Source organism: Cyclospora cayetanensis, unplaced genomic scaffold, assembly GCF_002999335.1.
Source record: "Cyclospora cayetanensis isolate NF1_C8 unplaced genomic scaffold, CcayRef3 CcayRef3_contig_52, whole genome shotgun sequence".
NCBI lineage: Eukaryota > Apicomplexa > Conoidasida > Eucoccidiorida > Eimeriidae > Cyclospora > Cyclospora cayetanensis.
This window is the reverse complement of record NW_020312503.1, coordinates 65,798-80,333: the sequence shown is the minus strand read 5'-3', so window position 1 is coordinate 80,333 and position 14,536 is coordinate 65,798. Positions and strand designations below refer to the sequence as shown.

At 47.8% G+C, this 14,536-nt stretch overlaps 1 protein-coding gene across 1 annotated transcript; it reads right to left on the bottom strand.

Moving 5' to 3' along the window:
* Positions 1–910: 910 nt before the first annotated feature.
* LOC34619635 (protein transport protein SEC23) lies at positions 911–9,150 on the bottom strand. The gene is made up of 16 exons (XM_026334905.1): positions 8,936–9,150; positions 8,579–8,657; positions 7,870–8,055; positions 7,350–7,490; positions 6,558–6,751; positions 6,117–6,240; positions 5,532–5,699; positions 5,075–5,198; positions 4,590–4,676; positions 4,198–4,344; positions 3,761–3,880; positions 3,105–3,233; positions 2,496–2,631; positions 1,917–2,040; positions 1,405–1,533; positions 911–1,162 (listed from the first exon to the last, which is right to left on the bottom strand). Exons 1-16 carry the CDS (start codon positions 9,148–9,150, stop codon positions 911–913), a joined length of 2,355 nt encoding a protein of 784 aa, XP_026190690.1.
* Positions 9,151–14,536: the final 5,386 nt, after the last annotated feature.

Genomic DNA, 14,536 nt, shown 5'->3' with positions numbered 1-14,536 from the left:
TCATGAAGCTGCGCTGAGGAACAGTTCCAATTACCGCTAGGGACTTAAAGAGGTTACCCTTGCACGTGCACACAAGAATTCTGGGGCTGGCTTATTCGGGCGCCCTCCGAAGTCTTCAGAAAGCGGAGAATATAAAAGGACAACTAAGATATCCTTTAAAGTGACTATATTTTATTCAAGATACTTTGCGATGATGCAAAACCCTCTCCGGCGAACATTTGGGAAACATGGTGTCAGGCTCTCTATGTCGCGTGGGTGGAGTCGCTGTGAAGGTGGGAGACGCAGTTGCCTCGTCCGCTTGGTAACGCATACATCACACCTAAATGGGAATTATGAACTCCATGGCAAACCAAAAAGCAACTTTCCTAGCCTCTGTGCTGGACTTCTGGGCGCATTTAATCCCGAAAGCCGGCAATGTCGGCACCCGACAACTCCCTAGGTCACTTTTTCCGCTACTCCAAGGATTGGACGCCTAGAACAAGCGCGTAATATTCCCAGTTAATACGTGTCATGAATTGTACAGTATGAACCTAGCAATGAGACTACCACTCCTAGCGTTCATTATGTACGCGCATCCAGATGCCGTAATGTTGGCAGTTTGAAAAGCTCGATTTACACATTGACGCCAAAGTTGTACAGATCACCTATGGCCCCTTAGAAAATCTGTACACTGTGTAATTCCATACATGCGAGTTTCCTCTGCAGTACTGACTTGGAATGATTTAGGTATAAAGGCGATAAATGAGTCGGTTCACAGTAGTGGCCCATTACCACGAGCTGTGATACCTGTGCTTGCACCAACAGCTGGTCACGGATAAAGCATACACTTCCTCTACCCCAAATGGCCTGATTGAGATCATTCGGTCTCAGAATTGCATATAATGACCGTGTCGCTTGCTGTGTATTCGGATCAACTTTGCACTGCCAATCTGATTAAATGTTCCATAAATTCCTTGAGACTCACGTCGTCTGTGTTGATGAACCAATCGCCACCTCCATCAGTTAATCCCAGTGGCTGGGCACCCCCAGACTGTGTATAAGAGGTTGAGGGGTTCACCTTGGCCAGAAGGAAACGAGCCTGAGAGCCCCCGCTGTTGCATTGTACATATTTCGGCGCCGGGAAGCGATCACTTAACACAACACTTGCATCATCAACCGGTGCCTGAAGGGACCGAAAGTGCACGCAAGCAAAAGAAATAATTGCCTATAGGCACCAACTACACAATATTGCTCGTCCCAAGTCAACACGTCTACCCTACGCCTCCCTACAAGGCGCACCTCCACTGAAGTCGGGTTCTCAAGAATCCGATGTTCAGCTGACCAATGAATATCCTCAGCAAAAATAAACGATAAAATTACAGTAACAGCAGCACCGCCCCCTGTTCCCCCTAACTGCCATTTTACCTGCAGAAGTTGCCGCAGGTTTCCATACTGCGGCAGATTGTGGTATCCCTGTTCCCTCCATTGGTGAATGAGTTCGCCATGCCACACGACAACGTGAAAGAATGAATCCATCAGCAGAATGACGTCTGGCTGAAACGAAGTGAATCAGACAGATTGCAAGACGCAGACACATTCGTATCTGTACAGCACACGTCTCTCCCTCAGTAGATCCTTGCACGCGTGTATGTACAAGTAGAATTGGATGCATCAACATGCGCGTGAAGACATAAAATGTGATACACATAACATTCTTATACAAATACGCAAATATACGATGTTTGGAAAGAGCTACATAACAAAAATGAAAATGCATCCCCAACGTTAATTAGATCCATGACGGTAGACATATGCCCTCGAGAGGCTGTTACGCTTCTACAGTACACACGGATGCATTTCGCTTCAATGCATCATAACAACCCTACAAACGAAGTAATTATGAGAAAAACAGAATTCCATCTGCACTCTCCTCTCACCTTGAGAGCTTGGGCATCTAGCAGCACAGGCTGAGGAGGCCCCTGCTGGTTGATGGAGTAGGAGAGCAGAGCTGGCTGAATCATAACCAGAGCATTTATTACGCTAGCTCGCAGAAGGACGGAACTGCAAAAATGCATGGAGGAACAGAGAAACGCAGAAGACGGGGTTCAGAACAGGCCAGCCTACGAAAGCCTACGTGTTCATATTCTACTCTGTAAAATGGTCTGAAGGCGGTACAAACCAACCCGGTGAAGGGCACAAACTTTCAAGGAACGATGCAGTACCGCTGCTGCTCTGGTACAAAGCAAAGCCTCTTGAGGCTAATTTACACTCTCACCAAAGTCTTTCATATTTCGCGCAGTCTACAACAAGAATTCTGTTCACCTACAGGGTTTTGAGCTACGGCGTATGCTAGGATCCCATGTAAACTTTGCATCCAAAATTATACCTTCCTCAGCCAGTAAGAGTAGGCTAAACAAACTTTTATAGCTTCAGGCAACGAAACAGATTGACTAGTACGCTCGGTTTTGCAGTATTTAGGGTTTTTTCAATTGGGCGTTTACTTAGCTGGAACTCACCGGTAATATGCTGTTTCGTCTGGACTGGCATTGAAAGTCTGGAGGAAGTGGCTACGCCTTAAGTGGTACATGAACTGGGGGTAGATTGCGAAGTCGGTGGACAGATGGAACGAGTTAGGGTCGTCCTTCTGGTAGTCTGCAGTTTTCCAGTCAAGAAACAACATGCTCGGGTCACAATACACACATGGCTTTTCCATGGAAGAGTTGCGGCGGATTATTAATAATAAGCAGGCAAAATAACCGGTGACCACATGGGAAGCTTTCTCGATCCACTGTCAAAGCACGAAGGAAATTTAGGAGGGCAACCGTTTAGTCTGGTAAACGCATGCAACAAATATCTAATTTCTCTAATATTCCATGTGCTTGAATATTTAATCTAGTGCATACTCAGAACTAAGTTTATAGAGCACAAGATGCAGCGTTTGGTCTTAAATATGTTCGCACATGGAGGAGAACACATAACATGCTAATGTTTCACATGTAATTACAGAGCGTATCCCATACATCCACGTAACAAGACATACGGGAAGATGAACTGTACGAATCTTTTGCACGGTGAATGCGTCCCTTACGCAAGCATGAATTTGAACACCTCTTGAAGAAACGGACCTGCAAATCTAGCGACAAGTCTGATGAGCTTTGTGTCCAGCCATCGCAAAACGTCCAAAGTATCCTCCGTCTCCGTCTTGAAGACCGCCAAGCGTGCCATTAAAACGGCTGCTGCCTCTTGGTCAAACCCTAAGGCACACAAACAGGTAGGGGGAAGCCAATGACCGAGGACCACATGGGAAGATGCTGCATTAGGAAAAAGAAGACCATTTCAAGGATATTGCCACTGGGCGGGTACGATAGTAAAAAATTTCGCAGGTGAGTGAAAAAGGATTGTGGTTTTACCAGTAAACATTGGTGATGCCATTCGAATCATACGTATGCTAGAGTAATACAAGTTAAGATATGGGTAGCCCCACATACTTCAGATGGATACTACAATTATTAGGTCAAAAATGAGCCATAGAGACCAAGACAAATGCCTACACACAGATAAATGAAAACTTATTGAACGTAAACCTAGGTATTAAATATTATGTTCGAGGGAGCACATATAATAATGTAGCAGCTGAACCAAGATAAGCAATGTATATCATGCACGAATCGATTATAACAGGACACTGTGCAATGCACTAAATTAGAGCAAGTCAAATAATACCAAAAAAATACACATATCATGCAAACTATGGTCAAGGGCAGAAAGACAAAATCTTTACCAGGTGCTATATCCAAAGGACTCTGGTCAGCGAATTCGTAGGAAAGCGTGGTGACGCGCAGGCGGCGACGGCCACTAGGATGCATGTACGAAGTCTGGAACTGCAAGAAAGATTGTTTACCTGCATCAAAATAGTTTAAATTTGCATTTACACCAGGCCTAGCAACTAGTCTAGGACTACTCACACAACGTGAAGCAAGGTTTGTGCACAAGGATATAGAATTAACAAATCCTAATTTATTGCAAAGACTACCCATGATGCAAGCGCACTTTAAAACTTATTCTAATAAGTGCAGCTGCGAAAAGCTGCTGTGTATAATAACAGTGACCAGCATACTATATGTGGAAACATATGGCCAGAAACAGCACCTCATGATTCTAGTTATTGCACTCTATCATGGATACCAATCAGCAACTATTAATCAAAATAAAACGAACCAGGCGGTAGATTAGAGATGTGCTGATTGGTCACTTCAAAATAAAATGCAATTGTGGTTTCCTTGTCCATTGCCGCTGCCTGCCATTCGCAGGTGGCGCCCTCTCCAACGGTCATGTCTGAAACCTGAGCTCCTTTTTTCCCCGTGCCTAAACACAATAAAGAAGCTTAAATACGAGAAGAGCATGCAGGAGCAATGTTGGGGTGAGGTAAAAAACTGCACTCCCTTTAGCTTAGTAGGCCCCCTTCAATGTCAATTTATCCTTGTTCGGACTACGATGCACCTCACTAGCGCACTGCTTACGATTAGAGACCTTTTCTCTGAATTTACGAGTGAATTGCCTTTAACTTATGGCTTAGGTCTGCTTGATCGGGGGATCACTGTCACCCTTACTGGTGCACGGTCCGATGGCGCCGCAGACTTTGAACTCCTTGCTGCATAAAACCTCGATTCGGGCGTTGAAACCCATTTTGAGGAAACCTACGAGAAGCAATGAGAAAGATGGTAAATAAAAGCTGACACGATAGGAATGTGCACAAAATTCGCACTAGACACAAAATTTGAATGCACACCAAAGTAACAAAGGCGAAAAGTCAACCGAAAGGCCATTTGAGGGAGCGAATGAGCTCGTTGAATGGTTGAGACCTGCCTCTAGAAAAACAAAACGCGCGTACTTGGTGCACTTTTCAATAACATCCACATGCACTAAATGCATTATCTACTCAACAGACAACAGATTTACGCAGACCATCTTTTTGCTGTGCATAGCACATGTGCTTGAGCGCCTGCGCTTTGCAAGCGACAATGAAAAACAGAGGTAGTGAAAAGGAGCGGAGGAGTAAAGGGAATATACAGAAATGGCAGTGTAAACATATTACCTGTAGAATCTGTTTCCAAAAACTTTTTGAGGCTGTCTTTGTAAACATTTAGAGAAAAGGAGTCACTCATCACTACGCAGCCCCCAGTCTTTTCTGGCATTACCTTCATCTCGTACAGCCCCACCTAAACATTCGCACACGGTGCCCTCATTTCCACATCTTGAGCATCTGGACAAAAATTTCCTACGAAAGTTCATCCTTCCTCTACCATAATCCACACTGACTCCCCAGCTTACGAGTCCGTCAACCTTCCAGCTCCAAAGCTAAACCTAAGTCTTCTAAGCCCCTTGCCCTGTTGTAAAATGCACTCCCTCTCTGCTAAATTTCCACCAGAAAACAGTGTGGGGACCATGGGCAGAAGGGAAGAGCAGGATAAAGTCGGAATATAGGTCAAAGTCTGCAATCAGTGAGCACGATGAGAAGAAAAATTAGCTAGAAGTTGCAGAGGAGTTCTGACCTGATCGAGCGAGCAGGCAAAGATGTCAACAGCACAACCAGCCCGGACTGCTCTGTTTGCTAGTGAAGTGTACAGCTTCAGAGCCTTTTGCACGAAACGCGCATTCTGATTGCCTTTCTGTAGATCCAAATGATGGCGAATTGATTCAGCCAGAGGCAAATCAACAATCTGAAACAAAATAACACACCACAGGCCTGGGTTCCAGAGCTGCAAACCGTGAACTAGAGCACACAACACGTGCCGCCCATCTAGACGGCATGCGCAAACGATGAAAACAAATCGAGGCTCCATAAGTCAGAAAGAGGGCGAACGAAGGTGGCGTGGGAGGTAGGCGTGAACAGAGGAGGCGACTGATTCGAGGCGAGCATAGCTGACTGCCAACTGTTCTATCAAAATGGAAACACTAGGCTGATGATGCTGTGACACTAGTGCTTAATACATCAAGAAAGGCGGTTTTTATGCGCAAGTACCTCAGAACTCCTTCTACTGGGGAGTTCGCAGGCGGCGCACATAAAGTCTAGGAGCTACCCCTTTCAGCCTTCGATGCCCCCAATACACGAATAGAAAGTGGAACTAAAACCTCACCTGTCCAGGGCCGGTGGTGCAAACGCCTCCCGTGAAGAGGAGAATGCGGCAAGGCAAGTTAAGCCAGCAGCTTTCAATCAAAGCGATGGCGACCGACAATGCGAGGCCGGTGCAGCGCTTAGGCCTGCAGCAGAAACACCAGCAGCAACTTTATCTCCTCTGCACCAAAGTACGGGGTAGACTACACGCGGGGTGAAAAAAACTGACAACCGCTGCAAAGTCTCCGACACCTGGATATCTTTCAGGACAATCCGCAGAAGGAAAGCCGAAAAATGCACAGTGTCGACAAGACAGGGAGGTGCAGATGAGACGAATACACAAAGGGAGACGAGACGAAATACACTCGGCAAACACTACGAAGCCAGACAGTTCCCAGAAACACTCTCAGCTGAACAGAGCAAGTGCAAGCAGGAGGGGCAAATTAACACGAGGGTATCCCACCGAGAATCTGCAGGAACCGGCCAGTATTCCTTTGTGAGGGACTCGAGAATGAAAGAAACCTTCGCTTCGCACTCTCCTACAGGCTGAATAAAACGGGCAGCTGCTGGCTGCAGCAATGGGTGGCGCGTCCCGGTGCTACCATGGCGCGGCACAGCAAACGAAGAACCAGGTAACAGGCCGAGCTGCTGCTGGATCTGTTGGGCAGACAAGGGACAGAAACGCAGACCTAGCGGAACTGATACGAGTGGCCGCGGCGAGTGGATGGAAGGGATACAGATACAGGATGAACAACACACGCAATAAAAGGCATGTGGCACGAGAACCCCCAAAAGGAATGATCCGAAGAGTGAAAGGGCTCCTCCAGGCAACACGCTTGAATTGGAGCGCGCATTGCTAAAAAAAGGCAAAAGTAGGGTTCGTGTGAGCACAAATGAAGCGGACAGAGAGCAAGGAGAAAAACAACCAAATGAGAGGACACTGAAGGATAAAAGTAAGCTCGGAAAGGAGAAAGACGACAAACTGCAGAGAGAGGAGGGAGTAGCATGTGAAAGCAGCAGCCAGACAGGAAGGTAATACAGATACGACACAGCACAGATCGGCAAGTGAAGACAGCGCAGCTGGACGCAGGGAACATAACACAGTTGAACACGTAAAACAGAAGCATGTGGAGAGGTTATAGATGGAGCACTGATAAAGCAGAAGCTCTAGAATGAGTGGTTCAATAGTGCAGAGTGCCTCTCTGACTCGCCCCGCCGTAGATATTGGGGGTCATACAAAACAGAGGACTCTTACACTTGAAGAAGAGGGCTCCCTTGATCCATGAAAAACGTGAACTTTGTTATACTCGCTGGCATCCGCGATCTCGTGGAGCATACACATTGCCCCGAACGTTATTAGACAGACCATGGCGTCTGAGGGCAACAGTGCCAAAGCCTGAGGCATGCCACGGAAACGCACGAGACACAACTGGCTCGCGACCCTCGCCTTATACTTCTCCACCTCTACTACTGTAAATTTCCCACTCTCTGCCTCTTTTCCTGCTGTATGCCTCTCTTCCCATCCGTTTATCTCTAGCGCAGTTCTTCCGCCAATGCTCCACCCATGCTTTGCTGAATCTCCGTCTGTTTCCTTTTCCTTTTGTGCAGCTCCCTCGCTCCTCTTCGGCATTTCTAATTAAAGTACTGTCGTTGTCCCACAGGACCCCAAGCCCAGCAGAAAAACAACCTGTACAATCTTACAGCATTGACTGCAGTAGCAGGAACACCACCATCAAATCAGCGGCTGCACTCTTAATTGCAGCTTCAGTGCCTACCTGCAATAGGGAGTCTTTAAGCTGCTCGATTTCTTCCTCGATAACGCATGTATCAAGCACCAGCACAAACAGGGGAGGTGGCAGCACTTGGCCCCCCGCAGCTGCAGCGGCGGCGTTGCCGGGCAGAGACAAATTTGCAGGCAGGATGTACTCTATGGTCGGGTAAAACAACTCAGCAGGCAGGTTCTGAAACAGCATACAAGCAGCAGGACACAGCAGAAACTTGAGGAAGGGCAGCAATACTGGCGGAAGTGCATGCCAGCGTGTCGTTCATCCCATTTTCGAATTGAGAGCCCCCGTCCGTCTCTTCATCCCTGCCCACAAAGTCGTTTCGTTCCCGGGATCTGCCACCACAGCTTTTACATACGCGCCTCCTTTCAGCAAGGCTGACACTTAATGTACTTTTCCCGTGCTATTCGCTGGCGTCTTTGCCCGTTTGTCTGGCTGTCTCATGCCCTCGTCCCTCCTTTCCCTCACCAAATTTCCCCTCTAGTCCACCGCCATCACTATAAACGTCGCTAGCTATTCCCCAACGGCTGGCTCAAGCGCGGCCCTGCCGAGGAGCCTACAGCTACAGGCATTGAGTGGTTGCATACAAAGCTTGATATACACAGCTTTTAACTGGCAAAACTAGATATGCGCGCAGACATACGTTTGCATCTAGAATTAATGCATACATGTTCATTATAGGAGAAAACGTGGATATTACCTGTTCGGAGATGTGAGCTGCGTAATGGCTTGGAAAAGAGTTCCGCTGCAGCGAGAATGGGCACGTCCAGCTTTTGTTTCTGCAGTTTGCATTACATCACACATCAGCAACAAACCTCTTAGCGACCAACTGCAGCAGCTGTAATATCTACGTACCCCAATACGTAGTATACGAAAGTATACCAATTCAAAGCATCAAATTCAAGAAATGATATGCACCGAAAACTGCGAAGGGCCATAACGTAACCTCTTGGATTACCGTAAACAACGCCAGAGAGCAGACAAAAGGGAGAGACATGCCACCTAGATTACTGGCAATGCAAATTAGGGAATAGGGAGTAGGGCCTTGGGTATTTACCTAAAGTCAACAGAGCAGAAGGGGTTCAGGACGCAACCGCTGACTCTGCATCTTACAGGCTCGTACTCTACGAGCTGCAATTTGGTGCAGTCGCGCAGAGGAGTGTACATGCAACCCAACGGTAGTTCAATCTGTTGTGCTTCAGCCCGCGTAGGTGGCCACATGTTCCATGAGAAGCGGCAGCCAGTGGCAGCCTCGCACTCGTGCACATCCATGGCTGATGCAAGCTTTAAAATATACAGTTGGGATTGACGACTTGTGGCCTGTTGGTTGCGGCCCCACGAATGCAGCACGAGCCTACGCCGCAGGAGAAAGGTGAGACAAAATCCCTGTGAGCCTTTTCCTCTTTTTCCTGCTGAAGGAACCGGATTTCAAATGCTGCTGCTTGTAGGCGGATGGACGAGCGAGCCGCTGCAGCTACCGTGCCTGTTGCACCAGAGTGCGGTATTTTCTGCTGCTGTTGTGGTGCCGAAGCCCTGCCAGTCCACAAACACGGAGAGATATTAATTTTAGAGGAGAATTGCCCAGTGTAACCTTGGGCGTCCTCTCTTTCGTTGAGATTCTTCGGAGTCTTTTGGGTGGGGCCTGGCGCTTGCGCTATGGAGATATTAGGCTTGCTCTCTTGGAAGAAGCGGGAGAAGAAACAACTCAGACACTGGAAAATCACACGGAGAGAAGTTTGTTAGAAGAAATAAACAACAAGGAAGGAGAGTAATCAGGGGCCGCAATGAACAAGGAGCTGCTTATGCGCTACGGTTGCCAGTGTCTTTCATGTGCTAGGCCTGTCTGAAGAATTGGGCAGCAAGGGTAAAGACGGAAATGACATTTAATGACCCTTCCCCACTACATAGCCATAATGGTGTCAAGTGCACATGCAGCTTCCCTATCGTTCAGCGGCACTGTGCCGGCCTTGCTGCAGCGACAGGTTGTTACTTCCTCTTGCATTATTCAATTCTAAGATATGCTATCAAAACGCAGAGTCCCATCATTCCCTCAAATATCTTTATTTCTTCCTTCCTCTTCCAGAGAGAAGACATGGCATTCCTGCCTTGCATAGTATCTTATGGCGCACTGTAGAAAAGAATTACTCTCTTCAAACCGTTGAAGTATGTAGATGCTTCTGTGCTGTATACATTGTGAACGATTATTAGTCAGTTACTTCATATGGTACAGTAGCTATTTAGGGGAGATTGTCGTTTTACATCTTGTGCGGAGCCATGTGATGCACTTGGACGCAAAAAGCGCGGAGAAACAGCCAGTGTGGGGTTTAGAGCCCCCAATACACCCAAGCGGAACCATGAGAAACCAAATCTAGGGTTTGTAGAAGGCAGCTTTATTTATGGCTGTAAAGCAACGTCCATGTATGAGTCAGCACGCATGCAATTAGTGCTTGGGGATTGCCCCTGTTACGAGTTAAGTTACACGTACACACTTTCTACTATTTGAGTTGTATTCACAAGGAATTTGTGAAGAACTGTTTGATGGATTTTCCGTTTGTACGTCTTTTTCGTTAAAGGGTTTTGTCGGTTTGCTTCAAGAAGACACATTGTTGTGTGCGTGTGCGCTAAATGCCACGCGCAACTAGCTGTGCATGCTTGGTGCCGAAAGGGTGCAGCCAAGCGCACCCTAGCAGTCACTCACCCCCAATGTCGAAGTCTCAGACAGGCTTAAAGGCAATCAAGTGAATTCTAAAAGGGCATAGGCTGGGGAAGGAGGGATTTTTTTCTTGAAAGAACGATACCTTTCTACTACGTTGTATTGAGTCAGGAGCTAAGTGTCACCCTATTCAGAACTTGTATAAAGCATTGCAGTCAATAACACTGCGCGGTCCATTGCAGTTGTTTCCGGCCTATCCACTGGCTGTGGATACAGTAAAGTCTCAGCTATCATTATAACGGTCTTACGGTCGCGATCAAGTTGTTTGGCATTTGACTAAGCTGATTTTTGTTGGCAACATACTAAAACTAGCTCCTCTCGGCGATAGAAGCAGAACATGGCATGACGCCTTTTGGGGTGGCAGAGGCTGGCCTGCACCGCCTCCTCTTCCAGCTCTCTGCGTAGTCACCCGCATGAAGACTGTGCTACACCCTGTTACAGTACCGATTGTACCCCACTCAATATAGGCGATATGAGCATTGCTAGAGAGGCCACGAGATGCTTTGTAGAGCATGCCATGGCACACCAACCTCCACAGCGCGCGGCTGTAGATGCATGCATCCATTCCGTTGAGTCACCCATGCCATACCCGCGACTTCGTTGTGGTGAGTGGTGCCGGGTCCAACATGAAAGCCATGGACTACACTGACGCAACCTGTTCCTAGCTTCTTGAAACTGCCGTAACCTTGTCGTTTTCCCTGCTCTGCTGTCCGTGAGAAAAATGGAGTCTCAGGGACTGCGCTAGCGAGTTAACAGGAAGACTGCACTTCCGCACCGTCCCCGGTAGCAGATTTACTCCACATCCAGGTTCATGTGAAACTAGCATTTCTTAACCAGTAGTGCATGCCTGTAACACCGCAAAACTGACCAGCGATGGGTCTCCAACTGCGGCTATACTCTCTGTAGCTAACTTCAATTCGCCGCAGCCTGTGCGCGGCTCTTTCTGTTTCCCTGATGATCCCTGTTTGCCCGACAAACAGCTTGCTTCCGCTGGGACCAGTCTGCTTGTTCAAGTTCTTTGGCCCCTTTGCATACGCTTGCAATTCCGGAGTACATGACCCAGTCCCCTATCCAAAAGCAGGATAGGCTGCTGGGGGGCCCTCTGGGGCCACGACGAGTTGCGGGTTCCCTCTGGCACACTTTTTTCTTTCCTTGGATAGATTTTAGGCTGCTGTCGGTTGAGAGAGCCCCAATATTCATAGGTTCTAAGTCCCGACATGGCTTTTCATCTTCAATGAAAGACATAGAAATTGCGTCCATGTGCTCTTGAGACCTCAAACAGTCCGTCTTTTGTGGAAGAGCAACCAGAAGGCTGTTTAACAGCTAAGCTGCTTTTATTCCTGGTACCCCATGACATGGCACTGCAAGTAAAGCTTTGATAAGCAGCTGTGCATTCCCGTTGTGGTGCTTGCGAGCCAAAGTTTCGTATGTTCCCGTGTACCAATCCAGTGATGAATCCCCCATTATGCCTTCCCAGTTCTTCCAAAGCTTGTTGCCTAGCTGATTTCAGCATAAGCCGATGAGTCAGGACTTGTATGAAGTCTTGGGCTGTAGTAATCTCTGCACAATCAGCGACTTTCTCTGTGTACATGCATGAAGCCGCAAGTGAAGTGCTTCTCCTTCCAGTTACCTTGCCGAAGGAGCGTTCCTTTCTCTCATATGGAATTTACATAGCGAGGCACATCTTCAACCGCCAGAGAATATTTTCAAGTACTTGTCCATCCTCGTGGTTGTCATACTTTTCTGGTCCCAGTAACCTCACCAACTCGTTTAGTGAGACTCTGTCGAAAAACAACTAGTGGCTCGGTACCAGCTGTGGAGCTCCTGTGCTCACATTAGACGAAGCCGTTTGGGACGGCAGAGAATGGCCTTCAAGCTGCTTCCATCGCCAAAAAGAGATATTTGCAGACAGTTGCCAAAAAGTCAGACTATTTTAGAGCCAAATAACTTGATCGGGATCAGGTAGCCGTTGTAAGGAAAACTGAGACCCTACTGCATCCACAGCTAGTGGATTAGTGGGAAACATCTGCATCGAATCATGCAGTAATAGCAGCCCTAGCACTCGATCCAACATCTCAGTAGGGCGGCGCTTAAATCCCGAGTGGACTCACGCAAGAGAAAACGATTGAGGGGTTACGAAAAGTGCTCCCTCCTTCCCATATCCGCACCCTTCTAAGATCTACTTGACTCCCTTCGAGCGCATCTCAGAATTCCCGATATCAGAGGTGAGCTACAGCTACGCTAGCCCTAGTTGCACATCCGGCTATCATTCTAGGCATGCACTGTTGCAGAGAGGTCTTGCGTCTATGCATGCGACGCTGTGACGTCTTGTACCGAGCTTAACATGACTCTGCGATAAATACAGAGCACGAACAACCAAATCAGCAAGTCAATCCCTTGTTCTCAAAGATGACCAACAGCTAAAGTGCTTGAGTGTAGCTTAGCTGCTATTCTAGGGGTTGAATAACTCTACAGTTGATACCCGACCAAACTGCGTGCTGTTGCCGTTCGTAACTAAAATCTGATAATACGGTAACGGCAGAACAGTAGTAGCTGTACACTCCACAACTAAAATCGTGATCTAAATGGAGAAATCGTTGTGATCGACTAAAGACAGAGCAGTGCACTGGGCTTTAAAGCAATTGTGCAAATGAGGCGAGCGTTGCTGCTTCACCAGACTGGATAATACCTAAAAGTCTACACCATCTGCAAGCTCAAATCATAAGGAGCTATTCTAAACTATCAGGGGAAAGGATGTTGTTCTACGGGGTACCACCGAGATGTTCGGTTGGGTACGGGTGCAGCGAGCGAGCTGGGTTTGGTTTACTGGAATTGGAACGTGATTCAAGGCGCGTGATTTAATGGACAAAACCAGCTTTGTTTGATCATATGGCCTAATGGTTGAGGCTTTTCTTGGAGAAATCTTTGTGTTTAACCATATTTTGATTTAATCCGCACGCCGCGTCACGCTCGACGCCAGCAGAATTTTTCACGTCATTGCCTTCGTTCCCATTGTCGTTTTAGCTTCCAATAATGGCTACACACATAAATATTTATGGGGATATGCATGCTGTGCTTTTAAAAAATTCCATAATTACTCTTACTCGGCATAGAGAGTCCTGAGGAAGCCTTCGAGGAAATTGTGGTTTTACTTGAGGGGCGCCGAGCCGACCTAAGCACTGCACAAAAGCACCGGCACGGAAAGTATCTTGCTTTTGCAGCCGCTGGCTTTCTTCTAGCACCATTTATGCTGATCCTTCATCTTTCGCGCTTCGAGCGGACAGCAGCCATGAGATCAGTCCTAAGCAGGATATTCCCTTACCATACCAGAACTGCTACTGACTTTCATCCAAAGACACATCCATATGGAGCATTAGATGGCTCCCAGGACTACATGCTCCGGATCATCCAGGGGCTTCAGGAGATACGGAGGCTGCTGAGGGCATGGGCGAGGCGCAGGCTTCTGAGGGTTTTGATGGAACGGAGGCTGCTGGGGAAACAGGCGAGAGGCAGACTTCTGAGGGTTTTGATGGAACGGAGGCTGCTGGGGAAACAGGCGAGAGGCAGACTTCTGAGGGTTCAGATGATACGGAGGCTCGGGGGGAACAGGCGTGATGCAGATATCTGAGGGTTCAGCTGATACAAAGGCTGCTGAGGGCACAGGGGATACGCAGACACCAGAAGGTGCAAGCGGTACCGAGACTGCTGAGGGCACTGGGGACACAGGGATTACTGAGGGAACTGTCAATAGAGATGGCGGTATGCGGACTGCTGAGGGCACTGGGGACACAGGGATTGCTGAGGGCAGGGGCAATACGCAGACTGAGGGTTCAGGCAAGGGGGATCCATTTGCGGACGGAGAAACTCCTGAAAGTCCCTAGGGTGTACGAGACACAGGTGCTCCCGGGGACTCTGAGGAAACAAGGACTCCTAAAGACTCCGCAG

Excerpts from the sequence above, each read along its gene's own strand:
- LOC34619635 (XM_026334905.1), bottom strand. The coding sequence starts at position 9,150 with ATGGATGTGCACGAGTGCGAGGCTGCCACTGGCTGCCGCTTCTCATGG. Across the intron at positions 3,234-3,760 it reads TCCTTTGGATATAGCACCTG|GGTTTGACCAAGAGGCAGCA; the intron begins GTAAAGATTTTG and ends TGTGTGCCTTAG. Across the intron at positions 2,632-3,104 it reads ACTTGTCGCTAGATTTGCAG|ACTACCAGAAGGACGACCCT; the intron begins GTCCGTTTCTTC and ends GGAAAACTGCAG.